Source organism: Acomys minous (genome assembly GCF_964271855.1).
Source record: "Acomys minous genome assembly, chromosome: 1".
NCBI classification, from domain to species: Eukaryota; Metazoa; Chordata; class Mammalia; order Rodentia; family Muridae; genus Acomys; species Acomys minous.
The window spans coordinates 103169713-103188734 of NC_140483.1; the positions used below are offsets into that span (position 1 = coordinate 103169713).

The following is a 19022-nucleotide window of genomic DNA, read 5'->3' on the forward strand; positions in this document are numbered from 1 at the left end:
TCCCAGGTTACTGCCTGGGCCTTCCCCTCGTCAGGCCTAAGGAGGAGGGGCTGGCAGGGCTGGCACTAAGGGGCACAGTTTCCATGGCTCTATACCGTACTATGGCAACTAGAAATTTTTCTTAAGAGTTCCTTCAGATAGATAAATCAGAAAAACTAATCCTAAGAACATATTAGACTGACACAAAAGCTGCAGTGCCCTCACCTGGACAACATAAAGTGTTGAGGCCTGCTCCTTTGGGGTAGGATAACTATAGATATTGTTATTTCAGGCCCACCAGCCCCATCATTGTAAAAGAATGTCTACATAAGGTCAGGTCGACTGTAAACTATGTTCATCTTCAGTCAAACTCATCACTCTGCTGTACCCGTTAGGGAAACTGAATGAAGGATTTGATTCAGATGCCACTTCAGTGGCGGGAATTAAGGGCCCACATTAACAGGGCCCATGTTAACACTGGTCCACATGAGCAGCAGTCAGACTCCATTCTGTTAAACGGCTACCAGACTCCACTGTCTTACAAAAGACCTCCAACTCGGCCCCAGAAAGAACTCTCTGGATGAGACCAAGCTAAGAGGCAATGTCTATGTTCTAAGAAAAAAAAAAATGTCTCTACCTCCAACTCTGGGTAAAAGCCCCTGCACCAGGTGACTTCAACCACAAATCGTGCTTACAACTGAGCACCTCTTATGGCCTTGATGATCAGGGAGAATTCTCCATCCACACTTGCAGCTGTCCATGACCAAACTGGCCAGAACAGGGGTCAGCAAAACTTGCTTTGTCTAACAGGAAAACAAATAGTTTGAGTCACAGCCAATCACCCTGCTGACCACCCTGTTCCCTTGGCAACCCCTTGCTTGAGCAAATTGTGGGTTTTGCCTATATAAACTAACTCTGGCAGAGCCTGGTTGTCAGAGTTTCAGTGCTCTTACATTGGACTGTGACCCTGACGTCAGTATCTGTTTCTCTATCTGCCTGGAAAATAAAGGGGTTTTTTTTTTCTCCATCCTCTCATAGGTGTCCTTGGTTGCTTCATTTGCACAGTCCCAGAACCAAGAAAAGAAGACCCTAAAACAGCATTCCTTCCACCCTCACCGCGCACCCACCCCCCCCCAAGCCTGTCATCTGACTACCTGGTGAGTGCCTCAGGGAACCTTACAGTAAGAGAGCATCCACCTTCCTCCCATTTCCAACCATCTGCCCATCCATCTATGTACAGAGTTCCATCTACATGACCTGGGTACCTTGGCTGCCCTTGACAACGCTGGAGCTCTGCAGCCTTCAGCAGCTCTCCAGCCGGGTTCACGATCTGCTCTTCTGAGCATCCTACATCTGTAACAACAGCTCTGCTGCTTCTGCCTTTCCTGTGGAGTCACCTGGAACTTTGCCAGGCTCCTTAACACTTTTGTAGACAACCTTCCTATATACAAATGGATAAGGTGGAATTACTAGGTGTGTAGTGTGTGATCTGAGGATCAAGACTAGCTTTAAAAACTGCTTTCACAAAAACAAAACACTGCCTGCCATGGCCAGCTACCGAGGGACACTGGGACCACTTGGCACATTGCAGCCAACACAGTGATGTGATTAGATGACTAAACCCTGTTAAAATAAGTGTCAATTCCTTCAAAGTGCTGGTCTCATTCCAAACCATACCCGGCAGAGGTCATCTTATCCACTCACAGCTTCTCTCCCCGACACAAGATGTCTTTTGGGATGCTCTGCTACAAACTGATAAAACCGTTGCTGGCCATGTAAAAGAGATGTGTAAGCAGAGCAGTGACACACACTCTGGCTCTCAAATGAATCTGCTTTCTAGTTCTGTATCTTGCACTTTTGTATTTTGTTAAACATTTGTATAAACTGTAAACACTGGTAATCCTCCCCTGAAGCCCTTCAGCTCTTGCGAGTCCTTTCTCCACTTTTCCAAAGAAAATCTACAACATACTGAGTGTGAATGGAGAACCCCAGGAACAGATGGCCCACAGAATCAACTAAGCAGGACTCATAGGGGCTCAGAGACCAATGCGACAAACACAGACTCTATATGGGTCTGAGCTAGGTAGGTCCTCTGCATATACCTTATGGTTGTAGAGTGTTGTTCTTGTAGGACTCCCAACAAGGGGGTGAGGTGGGGGTTTGGGGTGTTATCTGACTTTTACCTGTGCTTGAGACCCCTTTCCTCCTACTGGGTTGTCACATTCAGTCATGATAGGAGGGTTTGTGCCCAGTCTTATTGCACCTTGTTAGGCCATGTTCAGTGGATATCCCTGAAATGCCTGCTTTTTTTTTTTTTAACAAAGGAAAACAGAGGAGGAGTTGATCTGGGGGTGGGGGGTAGGGTGAAGGGAGGGGAAACTGCAGCTGGGATGTAATGTATGAGAGAATAGCAGCTTGATTTTTTTTTATTAGACATTAAGTGGGCATGCTGGTGCTTGCTTGTAATCCTGGCAGTGAGAAGGTTGAGCTCCCAGTGCTCTGTAACAGTAGGTCAAGGTGATCCAAAGCCTTCTTCTGGATTCTGCAGGCAAAACACTCATACACATAAAATAAAAATAAAATTTAACCAAAAACAAAACAAAACAAACAAATACTGGGTGGTGGTGCACACCTTTAATCCCAGTACTAGGGAAACAGAGGCAGTGGGATCTCTGAGTTCCAGGACAGAGAAATCCTATCTCAAAAAACAAAAACAAACAAACAAACAAACAAACAAAACTGGGGAGGAGAAAATTAAATTAAGAAAAAAATAAATAAAAAACAGCCAGGCGTGGTGGCACACACCTTTAATCTCACCAGTCAGGAGGCAGAGGAAGGTGAGTTTGAGGCCAGTCTGGTCTACAAAGTGAGTTCAGGACAGCTAAGGTTAAAACAGAGAAACCCTGTCTTGAAAAACAAAACAATGTTATATTTTTTAGTTGGACCTAATGTTACTGGAGTGTTTTGGATCAAAGCCGGGGGCCTTAGCCTTACAAAGCTACACTTGGCCACTTGTCTTCAATGGCATCAGTTAAAGAGAGTGAAATGCAGAGGAGATCCATGCACCAGAGCTGGAAGATGGAGAGAAACAAGAGCTGCTCTCTCCACAGTCCAGTTGACGCCAACTAAGAATCCATCACAATTAACGCTTCCTGAGATGGTTGCCAACACAGACAATACTTCTTCTACAGAAGTTTGGGTTTTTTTTAATGTTAAAATAACATACCAAACTTAATCTTCTCCTTGAGGATATTTTCTGAGAATCGCATGATATTAGGGTTAAAGTATCCAATTTTATAGCATCCCTGTGATAGTTATTCTTATAAAAACTTACTGTGATGCTGCGTGTAAACCTTAGGATCCAAAATCATTATACATGTGTGACTATTACAACACTAAAATGTGTAACTGTCCTTTGAAAAGCACATACCCACTCTCATGCCTCATCTTCCCTGCGCATCTATTCTAACCACTGGATTTAATCTGTTAATAACGCCTTTTAATAAGCCTGGAGCCTACTTCCAACTGGCTCATCATGAAATTATTTTCTGCAGTGTAATCAACAATCCACACTTGATGTGACCTGCTCTTTGGGGAAGGGGCTGTGAGGGTGGGACTCGGAGGAGAGGAGGGAGGGAGGGGGCAGGAATTAGGCTGTAAGGTGACTAAATAATGAAATGGGGGGGGCAAGGGAAGCCAAGCATGGTGTTACACGCCTGTAATCTCAGCACTTGGGAGGCAGAGGCAGGTGAATCTCTGTGAGTTCAAGGCCAGCCTGGTCTGCAAAGGAGTCCAATGGTCAAGGCTACACAGAGAAACCCTGTCTCAAAAAAGGAAAAAAAAAAAGTATCCTTGGGAGTCAGGCGTGGTGGCCCACACAACTTTAATCCCAGCACTCAGGAAACAGAAGCAGGCTGCTCTCTCAAGTTTGAGCCCAGCCTGGTCTACAGAGTGAGTTCCAGAACAGCCTCAGCCTTTTTTAGGAGCACTATAGAGAGGGGGGGGGGGGGAGGGAGGGAAGGAGGGAGGGAGGGAGGGAAGGAGGGAGGGAGGGAGGGAGGGAGGGAGGGAGGGAAGGAGGGAAGCCTTGGGGGGAACATAGGATTAGACAAGCTGTCTCAACGAGACTTAAAAAGACAGAATAACTCCTCTCATATCATTTATGAACTTTACAAAGTCATTTGAAGTAGAAAAGGAATATTCATATACTTAGGAAAACACAAACATAAAAACTCAGCATCCAATCCTCTGTTCAGAGGTACCCACTCTCATATAACCCATACATGACCGTCATGGTGGCACAAACCTTTAATCCGAGCACTGAGGAAGCAGAAGCAGACAGATCAGACTAGGCTACATAGCAAACTCCAGGCACCCAAGCTTACATAGTAAGACAATAGACAGACAGACAGACAGACAGACAGACAGATGCCATACATATACCAGAATACACACAACTGTCCAAATTTTTTTATTTAAAACTATCCACATTTTAAACAAAAACAATTTGTTTCTAAACATATTTTATTACATGGGAACATCATTATCTGAAAATTATTCTGAAATTCTGCTTGATAGTTTCAACTTTTTGTGTCTCACACAGTCCAGGCTGACCTCAAACCTACTACATTGCTAAGAATGATCCTAAATTTCTGATCTTCCTCTCTCCACCTCCCACTTGCTGGGCTTATACAAGCACACTGATTCTGTGAAGGTCAAGCCTAGAGCCTCACCAAGGCAAACTCTATACCAACACACTGTGTCCTCTGCCCTTACACTGTTTTTTACAATCGTTTACTAACAATAACAAAATAAAAGCAATCTTATAATACACTGAAATATACATGACACTTAAGCAAACAAAGGACAGGTTCATTTTTCATCCTCTTGCAGTTTCTTTTCACAGACTTCTTCCATATCAAAAGTGAATGGCTTGTCGTAACCCATTAGATGGTTGTAGTCTTCTGGGTTTGGGAAGAGCACTGGATTAACTAAGAGTGATTTTGTTTTAGCATAGAAGGTGGTAAATACATGTGCACTCTCTGGAATCTTCACGTCATTTTGGTGAAACACTGTGCTGGTTTCTGAAAGCATAACATTGTAAGTAATGGCTCTGTAAGTGTCAGTGGTGGCTTCATGGTACAACCGAACGACATAGCCTTTTGTAAGAAGGTGAAGCAGAACGGGAGTGATCACTGCGAAGCTTCCCATGATCCCATAAAATAAGATTTGTAAAGGCACACTTCCAAATACCACATTACTTTGTGAAAGAAGGTATGGTAGAAATGTAAGGCTGAGCACACTTGTAGAATAAGAGAAACATTTCACACCTAAAGAGAAAAAAATTAGAAGAGGATTAATAACTTTAAGTTTCATAAGAAAACCTATCCTATCAAATCCTCCAATCGTTTCTTCCTGTATCACTGTTACAGTTCGAATGCAAAATGGCCTCTATATTCACGTGCTGACACTTGGTCCCTAGATGACAGCACAATTTTGAGAAACTTTAGAAACTTCAGGAGGTGGAACTTGGCTGCTGCACTCAGGTCAGCCAGTCGGTGGGAACAGGTCCTCTCCCTGGGCCCATCTGGACTCTTCTCCTATGTTGTAAGTGAGGTAGCGCCTCTGACTTATAATCCTACCACCCTGATGTTCTGTTCAAGGGTATGGAATCCAGCAACCATGATCAAACCTAAAACTGGGAGCAAGAAGGTATTTTTCTTCCATGAAATAGTTTCTTAAGTACTTGGTCACAGTGATGACAATACAATAATCATTCCATCCACAACAAAAAGCAAACGACGAGAGAGTGCTTCTCATATGTCAGGTGCTTTCTGCCATCTTAAGCAATTTACTTACGCTACTCATAAAATATATAGACAAGCCCTAAGAGAGGTGCATAACTGTTATCATGGCTCCATTTATCAAGCAAGAATTGTTGAAAGAGAAGGACCACAATTTTGAGGTTATCATGGACTACATGGTAAGACTACTGAAAAAGCCAAAAAAGAGCCTGTCATCCCAACACTCAGGAGGCAGAGATAGGTGGATCTCTGTGGAGTCCAAGGCCAGCCTGATCTACAAAGTGCCAAGTCTACACAGAGAAACCCTCTCAGAAAAAGAAAAGAAGAAAGAAAGAAGGAAGAAGAAGAAAGATGAAGAGAAGGAGGAGGAGGAAAGAAAAGAAAAAGAAAAAGTCAAAAAAGAAAGGAAAGGGAATAGGTAGAAATACTCTGCAGGCTGTGCTTGCTTAGCATGCTTGCTGTCCAAGGCTGAGCCACGGCACAGCTGAAATCTTAATAAAAGACAAGAAAAAAGAAGATGAGTGCTTGACTTGCAAACCCAGTACTACAGAAACAAGGGCTCCAATATTAAAGCATTAAGTTTATGGCCAGCCTGGGCTACAGAGTGAGGCCCTATCTCCAAAAACACAGAAGGCTGGAGAGTTGCTTCAGTAGGTAAAGTGCTTGCTGTATAGGCATGAGACCCTGAGCGTGGTCTCTAGCACCCACATAAAAGGTGAGCATGGGAGCACACACCTGTAACCCCAGAGCTGGGCAGGCAAAGACAGCAAGATTCCGTCAGCTTGCTAGCCAGCCACTCAAACCAAAATGATGAACTCCAAGCTGGGCATGACGGCACATAGCCTTAATCCCAGCACTCAGGAGGTAGAGGCAGGCAGATCTCTTGAAGTCAATTTAGTACAGGACAGCCAGAGCTACACAGAGGAAATCGTGTCTAGAACACCAAAACCAACAGTAACAACAACAACAAAAACAAAACTCTCCAAATTCAATGAGAGATCCTGTCTCAAAAACTAAGGTAGACATCTGCTGTAGTTAGCTTTAGTCATCAACTTGGCACAGTCTGGAATCTCAGTAGGAGCTGACACATCTCGAGGCGACTGTCCTGATTATTAATTGATATAGGAGAGCCCACCCACTTTGGTGGCACCATTCTCAAGGCAGGTGGTCGTGGACTGCAAAAGAAACCCAGCTTAGCCCAGTGTGCATGAGGCAGCACGCAGCATTCCTCCACAGTTTGTGCTTCAGTTTTTGCTTGAGCTCCCGCCCTGACTTCCCTCATTGATGGACTGCAGCCCTCAAGCTGAAACAAAACCTACTACCACGCTTCGGCTGCTGTTGGTCAGAATATCATAAAACAGGAACAGAATGAGACCCAACAAGAGCAATGGAGGAAAATACCTGACATCAACCTCTGGTGCCACACATGGACAGACACACGCACGTGCAAACACACACTCTCACACAAAAAATTTTAATAACTTCAAAAGAAAAGGATAAAATTAACTTATCCTTTATACCATAAGCTATGCAAAATCCAAAGAGCTTAGAGATTTAAGGGGGGGAGGGGGGAAGCCGGGCAGCGGTGGTGCATGCCTTTGATCCCAGCACTCAGAAGGCAGAGGCAGGAGGATCTCTGTGAGCTCCACGCCAGCCCGGTCTACAAAGCAAGTCCAGGATAACCAGGGCTGTTACACAGAGAAACCTTACCTCGAAAAACAAAACAAAATAAAACAAAAAAGTTAAAATTTTAAAAGTAAATCTTTTTTTTTTTTTATTTACTTATTATTTATTCAGTATTCTGCCTGAGTGTCAGAAGAGCACATCAGATCTCATGTATAGATGGTTATGAGCCACCATGTGGGTGCCAGGAATTGAACTCAGGACCTTTGGAAGAACAGCCAGTGCTCTTAACCTCTGAGCCATCTCTCCAGCCCAAAGTAAATCTTTCTTAAAGTCCCAGGAACAACCAGGGTCAAAAGACTGACAATCTGATTACATTTAAAAAAAGAAGAAAGTGGCCGGGTATGGTGGGCGCATGCCTTTAATCCCAGCACTGGGGAGCCAGAAGCAGGCAAATCACTGAGTTCAAGGCCAGCCTGGTCTACAAAGTCAGTCTACACAGAGAATCCCTGTCTCAGAAGAGGAGGAAAAGAAAAACCATAGCTAAGCATTTGGCACACACCAGTAATCTCAGCATTTCAGGCTGAAGCCAAAGATCAGTTCATGGCCAGCCTAATTAAGAATCAAGTTTGAGCCGGGCGTGGTGGCCCACACCTATAATCCCAGCACTCGGGAGGCAGAGGCAGGTGGATCGCTGTGAGTTCGAGGCCAGCCTGGTCTACAAAGCAGGTCCAGGACAGCCAAGGCTACACAGAGAAACCCTGTCTCGAAAAACCAAAAAAAAAAAAAAAAAAAAAAAAAAAGAAAAAAGAAAAAAGAAAAAACAATCAAGTTTGAGGCCAGTCTGAGCTACAGTCTGTCCTTGACAGAAATATTTTAAACTTATATCAGAAGGATTAATTTCCAACATATATAATGTTTGTGGAATGACAAAACCAAAAAGCTTGACATTGTAAGGGCAATTACCTACATGGCCCTTTAAATAAATTGGTACAAAAAATCTCACTCATAAGATACATAATTAAATTAATGTGGCTGCCTTTCACCCAAGTTGACAGAAAAAGTCTGACTTCTTACTGTTCACAAAAGCTAGAAGTAAGCAGTCATTCTCATAGATGTCACTATTGGCTGAAAGCTTAATTATATCACTAGTGTGCAGGGATAAATGAGGGCTATGCTGCCTCCTATTGAACATTCTGCAGCCCTTCCAAAATATTTTTCCCTATTACTTTTGTTACACTGTAGTAAATTAGTGTCCCTTAAGGCTGATGTCTAACTAGAACTCCATAATGTGTCCTTATTTGGAAATAAGGTCTTTGCAGAGCTAAAGAACAAGATGAGATCATGCAGGATAAGGTGGGCTCTCTATTTAACGAAAGTGCCCTTGTAAGGACAGAAAAAGTAAGGGATGCAGGGAAGGCTGCCACAGGAAGAGTACGCAGCCAGCACAGTTAGGCAAGCTACAAGCCAAGAATGCTCCGGACGGCCAGGAGCCACCAGAAGCTGGATGGAATTAAGAATGCTTCCTACAGCCTTCGAGAAAGCATGGCCCAGCACACATCTCACTTTTATACTTCTAGCCTCAGAACTGTAAGAAAATACATTTTTTTCTTTTCTTTTCTTTCTTTTTTTTTTTGTTTGTTTCTAAACACTTTTTTATTTATATTTTAAGTTTAGGGACCAGTTACAATTAAGAAATCATTAAAAATAAAGGCTGCTCCATCAAGTTACTTTCGTAGCATTTATTTTTTTATTAATTTATTCATATTACATCTCAATGCAAACTAGAGGGAGAAAATACATTTCTAAAGAAACTACTAGACAGGATGGTGTGGCAGCCACACTCCAGTCAGTCGGGAAACAGTGATAAAGGTACCAGCACACCCTGCCCTTTATTCAGCCCAGGAGCCCACATATGGAATGGCAGAACTCATTCGCGGTGGATCTTCCCACCTAAACTAAGCTAGCCTAGGTACTCTCTCGCAGACACACCCAGGGCTTCTCTCTCCAGTAAGTCTAGATCCTTCTGAGCTGAGAGTCTATATGAACATGACAGCCTTCTGCTCTGCTGTGCTAAGTGCTTCTGCGCCTGGGATGTGTGTGCCCTTTCATCTCTTCACACTCAGACTTTACTCGTCAGACGAGACCTAACTGAAGCCATCTTGATGCTACCTACCGTTCTGTTTACCTTTCTCTCCTCAACCTGAACTCCTATCTAGCCTATAACACTGCAAATATGATTGATTACATGGCATATTCATCTTTTCTTTCCTATCAACTTCAAGCGTCTGCATTACTTTTACATAGTATCCCTAACACAGTGCCCCTGGCATAATACGTAGCAAATATGGTATTTGTAAATACTTGTGGCTGAATTAACAGTAACGGAGGAAAAGCCTTCACCAGTATACCATACAGGAACTAGGGAACTTCCAGCATCACAGCACTATCTCAATGTTTCTCCCTGAATTCCCACACAGAACGCAGCACTGACCTCTGACATAGCAACTTTATGTTATCCTCAACACTGACAGAGCAGGAAATAACATCCTCTATAAACTACAATTGTACCTTGTTTTGTTTTGTTTTTGTTTTTTGAGACAGGGTTTCTCTGCCTCCTCAATGCTGGGATCCAAGGAGTGTGCCACCAGTGCTCGGCTAAAAGTTTGTAAATCACTATTTTATGTGTTGGGTGTTTTGCCTGCATATGTCTGTGTGCGCCAGGTATGCCTGTTGTCTGTGGAGACCAGGAGTCAGATGTCCTGGAACTGGAGTTACAGATAATTGCAGACCTCCATGTGGGCACCAAGAATTGACACCTGGCCCTGTGGAAGAGCACTTCTTAACCACTAAGCCATCTGTGCAGCTCTACAACTGTAGAACTCTGATAGCCCAGTTACACTCTTATCACAGGCTGTATAGCTATCCACACAATTACTGACCTTCAACTCAGTAAGAACTTTTGAAGAAAGTTCTAACCCTAATGGTATCAAGCACTGAATGGAATTCTAAAGTGAGTAGAATAACTGGTCCTTCTTAGTTACAGATAGGTGGAGGTTTAAGCATACTTTACTGCCATATACTTGAGAACCAACAGCTTTCCATTACACTTTATACAGTCATTCCATACCAACATGACTAAATGCAAGCACTGAAATCTGTGCCACGCCTGGCTATCCAGCAAGCTAGGTATTGCTCATTACACTTTTACTGAGATTAATTTCACGCAACCTCTGGGAACACCATCAGGTGTGGTGGCCCACACCTTTAGTCACAGCATTTCAGAGACATAGGCAGGTGGATCTCTCTGAGTTCAAGACCAGCCTGGTCTACAAAGAGAGTTCCAGGACAGCCAGGGCTGTTACACAGAGAAACCCTGTTTCCAAAAACAAAAAACAAAAAACAGAAAAGAAAAAACATTTTCCCCCAACGCTCAGACTCAACAGGACTTTGAGCATTAGGCAAATATTCTACCACTGAACTATACTTCCACCCCCAGCCTCATTTTAAAGTTAAATTTAGAAACATGCCAGGCGGTGTTTATGGCGGTGCATACCTTTAATCCTAGCACTTGGGAGGCAGAGGCAGGCAAATCGCTGTGAGCTCAAGGCCAGCCTGGTTTACAAAGCGAGTTCAGGACAGCCAAGGCTAAAAAACCCTGTCTCGAAAAAAAACCAAAAAGACTCAGCAGTTAAGAGCACTGACTGTTCTTCCAGAGGTCCTGAGTTAAATTCCCAGCAACCACATGGTGGCTCATAACCATCTATAATGAGATCTAGTGCTCTATTCTGACCTGCAGGTATATATGCAGGCAGAGCATTGTATACATAATAAATAAATAAATCTTTAAAAAATAAAATAAAATAAAAACTTAAAAAGAAAAAAATTTAGAAACATACAAAGTAAAAATGAGGCCAGATGTGATTACATAGGCCTGTCACCTTTTTTTTTTTCTTTTTCTTTTTTGAGGCAAGGTTTCCCTATGTAGCTTTGACTGCCCTCACACTCACAGATGTAAACCTGCACTAAGAGAGTGCACCACCACACCCAGCTTCAAACAACTATTCTAAAGAAGTGTTACCAGGGTCATGGATATAGGATAGTCAGGACTACAAAGAGCGATCCTGTCTCAAAAAAGAGGTTAACAGGCTTTAGTCACAGCTTTTGTATTGTGACCAAATACTGAGGAAATGCAACTTAAAAGGAGACAGCAACTGACTCCTGATTTCTGAGTTTTCAACCCACAGATGCTTAATCTAGCATATAGGCAAGATTTCATGCCAACAGGTACACATAGCAAAACCTTCAAGGAAAACCGGAAGCAGAGAGAGGCACAGGGAAGAGCCAGGAACAACATGTTCCTCCTTCTAAGACCTCCCCCAACTGACCTACTTCTAGAGGCAGGCCCTTCTAAAGTGCCAGAACTCTCCAAACAGTGCCACCAGTTGGGGAGTTAGGCTAGATTAATACATGAGCTTGTGATGGACACTTCAAAGCAAACCAGAACAATATTCTTCTGCTTTCCTTAGAGTATTCGAATATTTCTATTTTTCTGTTGAATATTCTAAGACAAATGGCCAAAAAAGAGAGGCTTTAATGCCTTCCTGTAAGATAACAAAAAACACAGTTCAGCCTTCATACAGTTTTAAAACTCCCAAAAAGGAAAGTCTCAATCTCTACATTGTATCACTAGGCTTCAAGGAAAAACGAATCTTCTTTGTGTGTTATAATAATTGATTGATGTTGATCAGGCAGTGGTGGCGCACGCCTTTAATCTCAGTACCTGGGAGGCAGAGGCAGGCAGATCTCTGTGAGTTTGTGGCCAGCCTGGTCTACAAAGTGAGTCCAGGACAGCCAAGGCTACACAGAGAAACCCCATCTCCCCCCACCCCACCCCCAAAAAAAGGTTTTACTGGGCAGGGAGAAGCCCAGGAGGCCTCAACCCCAGGCAAAGACTACAGGCAACCCAGTGAAGCTGGTCATGGGAAAGGTGGTCCTCCAGGGAAAGACACACCAATTGGTTTTCCATCACAAAATGGTCAGCCCTGAAAGCATACAAATAACGTTGTATGAACTCAACAGGTTGTATTTAGGAATATATATGTATGTATATATATATTCATACAATAACAATTAGTGAGGGTAAGAGGCCATGAACTTAGAAGAGAGTGAGGATTGGCATACGGGAAGGTTTGAAGTCAGGAAAGGGAGAAATGTAATTAAATTATAATCTAAAAATAAGGAAAATAACCTCATTTCAGATTACCCACCAAAGACTGTGCGGGCCAAGTTCCCAGTATAAATCAGCCTCCCGTCTTCTGATTTCTCGAGTTTTGTATGTAAGCAGCGGACACATCCTTCCAAACAAACGGGTAGCTGTTGAAACAAGAAACCCTTGAGTAACTGGCTTTTTGAACAAATTTTTATTTTTATCAAAGTTTCTTCTTTCTTTAAATGCCACATAAGAAATTCCTTCAAATAACCTAGATCCCCAGGGCTCACTCCAGTCTAGCCAATCAGAGAACTCCAGATTCAGACAGCTCTTATCTCTTCAAAGTCAGGATTCAGGATGGAGACAATCATGCTGAAGAGGGCTTACTGCTCTTCCGGAGTCCCAGGTAGCTTCTTACAACCTTCTGGAACCACAGCCCTCTCCTGGCCTCCATGGGCACAGATGCACATGGTGCACAGATACACACGGAGGCAACATAAAAACAAAACAAAAGCAAAAACATGAATATAAAATCATATAAAATAAAAATCTTGCTGGGCAGCAGTAGTGCACACTTTGATCACAGCACTCTGGAGGCAGAGGCAGGCTGGTTTCTGAGTTGAAGCCAGCATGGTCTCAAAAAAAAAAAAAAAAGACACCCAACATTGACCTCCAAAGGTCACACAAAGGTATACACAAACACATACTACATATGCAAAAATAACTGTAGGCAAAACACAGAGTAGAGCCGGGTCCAAGACAGCCAAGATAACATAGAGAAACCCCATCTCAAAAAAACAAAAACCGGGCATGGTGGTGCACACCTTTAATCCCAGTACTGGGGAGGCAGGGGTAGGCAGATCGCTGTGAGTTCAAGGCCAGCCTTGGTCTACAAATCAAGTCCAGGACAGCCAAGTCTACTACAGAGAGACCCTGTCTCAATAAACAAACAAACAAAAACAAAAAACACACAGGGTGTGGTGAAGCATCCCAGCACTCAAGAGGCAGAAGGGCAGGTCTCAGTGAGTTCAAGGCCAGCCTACTCTACAGAGGGAATTCCACGAAAGCTAAGTCTGTTAGACAGAAAAAACAAAAACTAACAAGATCTAAGCAAATCACTGTAAATTTAATTATTTTGTTTGGTGGGTGTGAACACATGAGCACACTCATGTCCAGAGATCAAATTATGGTCCTAAAGGTAAAAGCCTTCACAGGCTAAGTTTATCCTGCCAATCCTATGGTTATAAAGTCTGTACTTATGAACTACTTATATTAATAACCCATACTTTATTATGTATTTTTATTTTATGTGCATTGGTGTTCTGCCTGCTTGTGTATGTGAGGGTGTCAGGTCTCACTTTGTAACCAGGCTGGCCTCTAACTCACTGAGATCTGCCTGCCAGTATATGTTTAAAAACAATAACAACTGTTTCCCTAAAAGCCTTGTAAATACTTTGTACCTCATTTTGACAATGAAGTCTAGTCATTAACATAACCCATGCTATCCCTGCCTGAACCTCACGAGCGAACACTGGGATTTTACGTGTGTGCCACCATACTCTGGCCCTTTTATCTCTTAGCCAGAAGAAAGAAAAAATTGCTTGAAAGCTAAATGAAATCTCACAATAACAGGAATTTCCCAAGTATGTGAAAAGGAGTATCCACAAATAAATTTCACATTGCTCTTACTTAAAAATGTAAAAAGTATGCCTAGTTTCTTTGTATTGGAATTCAGTTAAGACTCCAAAATCTGCCCTGAGTAGTTGCATAGGCAGGCCTTTAATCCCAGCATTCAGGAGGCCGATGCAGGAGGATCTCTGATTTTGAGGCCAGCACTTGCCTGGTCTACTTGTTCCAGAACAGCACAGACTGCACAGAGAAACCCAGCAAACCAACAAACAACAATAAATAATCCAATTTCCACTTCTGGCATTTCTTCAAACTTTATTCATTCTTATATATTATAACGCAGTGGTGGCTCACCACTTTAATCCCTGCATTTGGGGGGTGGGGGCAGAGACAGACGAATCTCTGAGTCCGAGGCCAGCCTGGTCTACAGAGTGAGGTCCAGCCTCAAGGACTGCCAAGGCTACACAGAGAAGAAGCCCTGTCTAAACCAAAAAACAACAAACAAACAAACAAACAGATGAAGAATGAATAACATCCACATCCCACCTTTCTCTAAAAGCAGACAACACAGAACTCAAAATGAGGCTATATGAGGTTTCCCCCCCACCCCCACACGCTGCATCAATTTCTTAGCACATTAACCCTTCTGACCTTCCCCTCTAAGGTAAGAAAGAAACTAGTCTCTGGGTAGTGGCACACGCCGTTAATCCCAGAACCAGGGAAATGAAGAAGCAAGCAGGTCTCTGATTTTGGAGGGCAACCTGGTCTACATATCGAACTCAGGGCAGCTGAGGGTATAAAACGGGGATACTTTGTCTCGAAAAACACCCATCAAAAGGTGGGAGGGGGCCGAACTGGGTGTGTTATCACAAACCACACAATCTGGAACCACCTGCGGTGCTTGCGACAGCCGCCGAGAAAGGAGAATCGCTTGCTCCTTTGACAGGTTGTTCTAACCAGGACTGCCATCTGGAGCCAAGCCGAGGGCGAGGCCTGACCCTCCCGGACCCACACAACGAGTGTCCCCTCCGCGCTGGAGCCCTGGACTAACAGGCCCCGGGCCGCACGCTGCGCCCGCTCCCGCCACCCCAGCCCACGGACGGCCGACCTGCGCTCGCCTCAGCGGCCCGCAAGGCTCGGCTCGCGGCAGGAGCCCGTCGCGCAGCAGTAGGCGGGAGGGCCCGGCGGGAGAGGCCGCACGCCAAGGGGCGACCCCGGAACCCCGGAGCGCCGCGACCGCACACCACGTCGTCCTCCTCCCAGCGGGCCGCAGTCCCGCTGCCCACCGGCCACCCAAAGCCAACAGCAGCATGCTGCGGGTCAATGCGGCGGCTGACAGCCTCCAGCAGCGGACAAGAAGGTAGAGAAAACCACTTTCTACTACAGCCGCCCTCAAAAGCGGAGAGGCTCCGCCCCTTTAAGCGGAACACGCGGCCGGATTGGAGCCCGCGCGTGCGTAGAGAATGTGACCGGCCTGCAACCTTCTCCGCTTAGTGAGTTCCAGGCAGCAAAGGATCCGCAAACTCCAACGCCCTACCTAGGAGAGCCCTGAGTTCTTAGTATTTGGTCGGCTTTATGGCCATGTGCAAGGACAGAGTCGGTAGGCGTGTGAAAAAGACAAAGCCACAGCCTAGTGTAGTGGCGCGCACCTTTAATTCCAGCACTCGGAAGACGGAGGCAGGAGATCTCTTAGTTCCAGGTCACCCTAGTCTACAAATCGAGTACAGGACAGCCAAGGCTACAGAGAAACCCTGTCTCGAAAACCAAAAAAGAAAGAAGAAGAAGAACGAGGAGGAGGAGGAGGAGGAGAAGAAGGGAAAGAAAGAGAAAAAAGAAGAAAAAAGACCAAAGCCTAGAAGGCTAACTAAATACTGCATTCTCATGGAAGTCATTTCCTAGGTTCTAAAAAGTGGTTTTGGTACCTGGCATGGTGTGGTGGTGCATGCCTTTGATCCTAGCACTCTGGAGGCAGAGGCAAGCGGATCTCTGTGAGTTCAAGCCCAGCCTGGTCTACAAGGGGAGTGCAGGACAGCCAGGGCTATATAAAGAAACCCAGCACTGAGAAAGAAAAAAGAAAAGTAGTTTAGGAAAAATAATTCTAGCTTTGCAGAAATTATTCTAGTGTATCATTCCAAAAAGAATGTAATAATGTCTATGCTATGAACAAAATGAATGATAATTTAATTCAACCACAGAGATAGCAGAAAATTGAACTTTTTCACATAATACAATTTTCAGTTTGGTTGTTGGCAGATATTGACATCCATTTGCTCTTTGCTCATTAAAAATATATCGTGTAGTGGCAGCTTGCCTACCACGCACTGATGTGCAATCTATAATGTTATAAATCCAGAGCCAATTTATCATGGGCCATCCGCAGATCTCCCCTCTCCTCTCTCCTTCCCCTCCTCTCTCCCTCCCTCCCTCCCTTCCTCCCTCCCTCCCTCTGTCCCCCCTCCTCCTCCTTCTTCTTCCCCCCACCCCCGGCTGTCTGCCCCCCAAGTGCTACAATTAAAGACATGTGCCACCACCACCTGGCTCTGCAGACAGATCTCTTAATAGCCATTTATTGTTTTCTGTAGCTAACATCTTCATGATCTTCTGATAAATCATTTGGAACACACAGAGCATGACCGTTCATTTGGAATGCACAGGGTACTAGTTTTCCAACAACCAAAAAGCGAAGAGTACTATCAAATAGTCCCTGAAGCCTAAGCAGGTTTCCCCACTTTGTTTAACCTACCTATTGTTTCTAATAATGTGGAAAAGTATCTTGATTGATGACCTTCTTTGTTCTGTTACTTATAAAAGCTTCGTGAAACTTCTTCTACATTGGAGCATGGGGGTGACCTAAACATGTGTTCCGCAGCTATGGTGACTCATCATCTTATATCTCTTTGAGGTTAAAGTTGTTTGTTGTTGTTGTTGTTGTTGTTTGTTTGTTTCTCTGTATAGCCTTGGCTGTCCTGGACTTGCTTTGTAGACCAGGCTGGCCTTGAACTCACAGCACTCTGCCCGCCTCTACCTCCCAAGTGCTGGGACTGAAGGCATGAGCCCGGCCACTAGAGTTGTATTTGTATCAACACTGTACTTTCCTCCCGAAGGCAGATGATACCTAGTGCCTGGTGCCCGGACTTAGGGGTAGAGGAGTAGCTGAGCATGGTGGCACACAGCTTTAGCCCCAATACTCTGTGCAGCTCTGGTTGGCCTGGAACTGTATTCCATGACTGCTTCAATTTACACTAGCTTCTTTGCCATTCCAAGCCTCAGTGAACTCTAGATGATCTCTAAGCCATTTTCATGTAGACCAAAAGAAGTGCACTCCTCCTGGTGGATCAGCAGAAAGCCTAAAATTAGGGCCAACAAAGGTCTTCATTTGAAGGAAAGACTACCAATTGGGTGCAAGCATGGCTCTGTGTTTGCATGAATGGTGGACAGTCCTTTGTTTTCATAAAAAAAAAAAATGCCATGATTAATGTAGACACTTTTTTGTTTGGTTGGGTTTGGTTGGTTGGTTGGTTGGTTGGTTGGTTGGTTTTGTTTTGTTTGGTTTGGTTTTTGTTTTTTCCAGACAGGGAATTGATTTGTGGATTTGTGGAGCAGGCTGTCCTTGAACTCAATGAGATCCATCTGCCTCTGTCTCCCTGAGTGCTGGGATTACAGGTGTGTGCCACTGTCTAGTTTAGGGACTAACTCTGTGTGTGTGTGTGTGTGTGTGTGTGTGTTGTTGTTGTTGTTGTTGTTGTTGTTGTTGTTTTGTTTTTGTTTTTCTGTTTTTCGAGACAGGCTTTCTTTGTGTAGCCTTCGCTGTCCTGGACTCCCTTTGTAGACCAGACTGGCCTCAAACTCACAGCGATCCACCTGCCTCTGTCTCCTGAGTGCTGGGATTAAAAGTGTGATCCACCACGCCCGGCCTGGTTTTCTTTCTTTCCTTCCTTCCTTCTTTTTTTGAGACAGTGTCACTGTATAGCCCTTGGATGGCCGAAAGCTCACCAAGTTGATCAGGCTGGCCTCCCAATCAGAGATCTGTCTGCTTCTCCCACACACTGGGAATAAAGGCATGTTCCACCACACACAGCCAAATGTACATTTCTCCTAAGCTTCAAGAAAGGAATACTGCCCAGTTGTCTAGCCCAGTGTCCTGTTATTTTTCAGCATACCACAGGCTGAGCCTGCCACTCCATGACTGCCTTTTTCCTTTTTCCTGAGAGAGTGTTTCTCTGTTTAGCCTTGGATGTCCTGGAACTTGCTCTGTAGAACAGGGTGGCCTTGAACTCACAGAGATCTGACTACCTCTGCCTCCAATTGCTGGCGTTAAAGGCGTGTGCCACCACTGCCCAGCCCAGCCTATGCTTACTTCTTGACCTCCAGGGCTGATCCAGAGTCAAGGTATACCATTGAAATTGGACCCAACCTTTACTGCCTAAAGGGAGATTAGACTTGTTCAGGTTTCCCCCTTAGTTTTATCTAATTAATGCCTCTCTTCCCATGAAACTATTTTGAGTTATGGATACAACCCTAACACTTTCATTTTTTCCCCCTAAAGCCGTTGTAAATTAACTTAGGGCTTGATGCTCCATTTTTGCCTTCGACTCTATAAAAGCATACCTATCTGCCAAATCAACTAAACCAAAAAACAAATGAAAACCCTTCAGAGCCATGCACAGTAGCCAACACCAGCAATTTCAACACTCCGAAGCTAAAGCAGAATTATAAATTGGAGTTTGAGGGTAGCCTAGGATTTCCTAGGGAAATACTGTGCCTGGAAACAGAGG

The 19022-nt window shown here is 44.3% G+C and overlaps 1 protein-coding gene across 1 annotated transcript; it reads right to left on the reverse strand.

Annotated features, from left to right (window-relative positions):
* Positions 1-4434: 4434 nt before the first annotated feature.
* TMEM70 (transmembrane protein 70) lies at positions 4435-15671 on the reverse strand. Its single transcript, XM_084786866.1, has 3 exons — positions 15356-15671; positions 12677-12782; positions 4435-5309 (listed from the first exon to the last, which is right to left on the reverse strand). The coding sequence occupies exons 1-3, from the start codon at positions 15557-15559 to the stop codon at positions 4852-4854; spliced, it is 768 nt and encodes a 255-aa protein (XP_084642992.1). The 5' UTR covers positions 15560-15671; the 3' UTR covers positions 4435-4851.
* Positions 15672-19022: the final 3351 nt, after the last annotated feature.

Coding starts and splice junctions, on each gene's coding strand:
- TMEM70 (XM_084786866.1), bottom strand. CDS start 15,559: ATGCTGCTGTTGGCTTTGGGTGGCCGGTGGGCAGCGGGACTGCGGCCC. Junction 12,783..15,355: donor GGCCGCTGAGGCGAGCGCAG/GTCGGCCGTCCG, acceptor TTGTTTCAACAG/CTACCCGTTTGTTTGGAAGG. Junction 5,310..12,676: donor CTTGGCCCGCACAGTCTTTG/GTGGGTAATCTG, acceptor TTTTCTCTTTAG/GTGTGAAATGTTTCTCTTAT.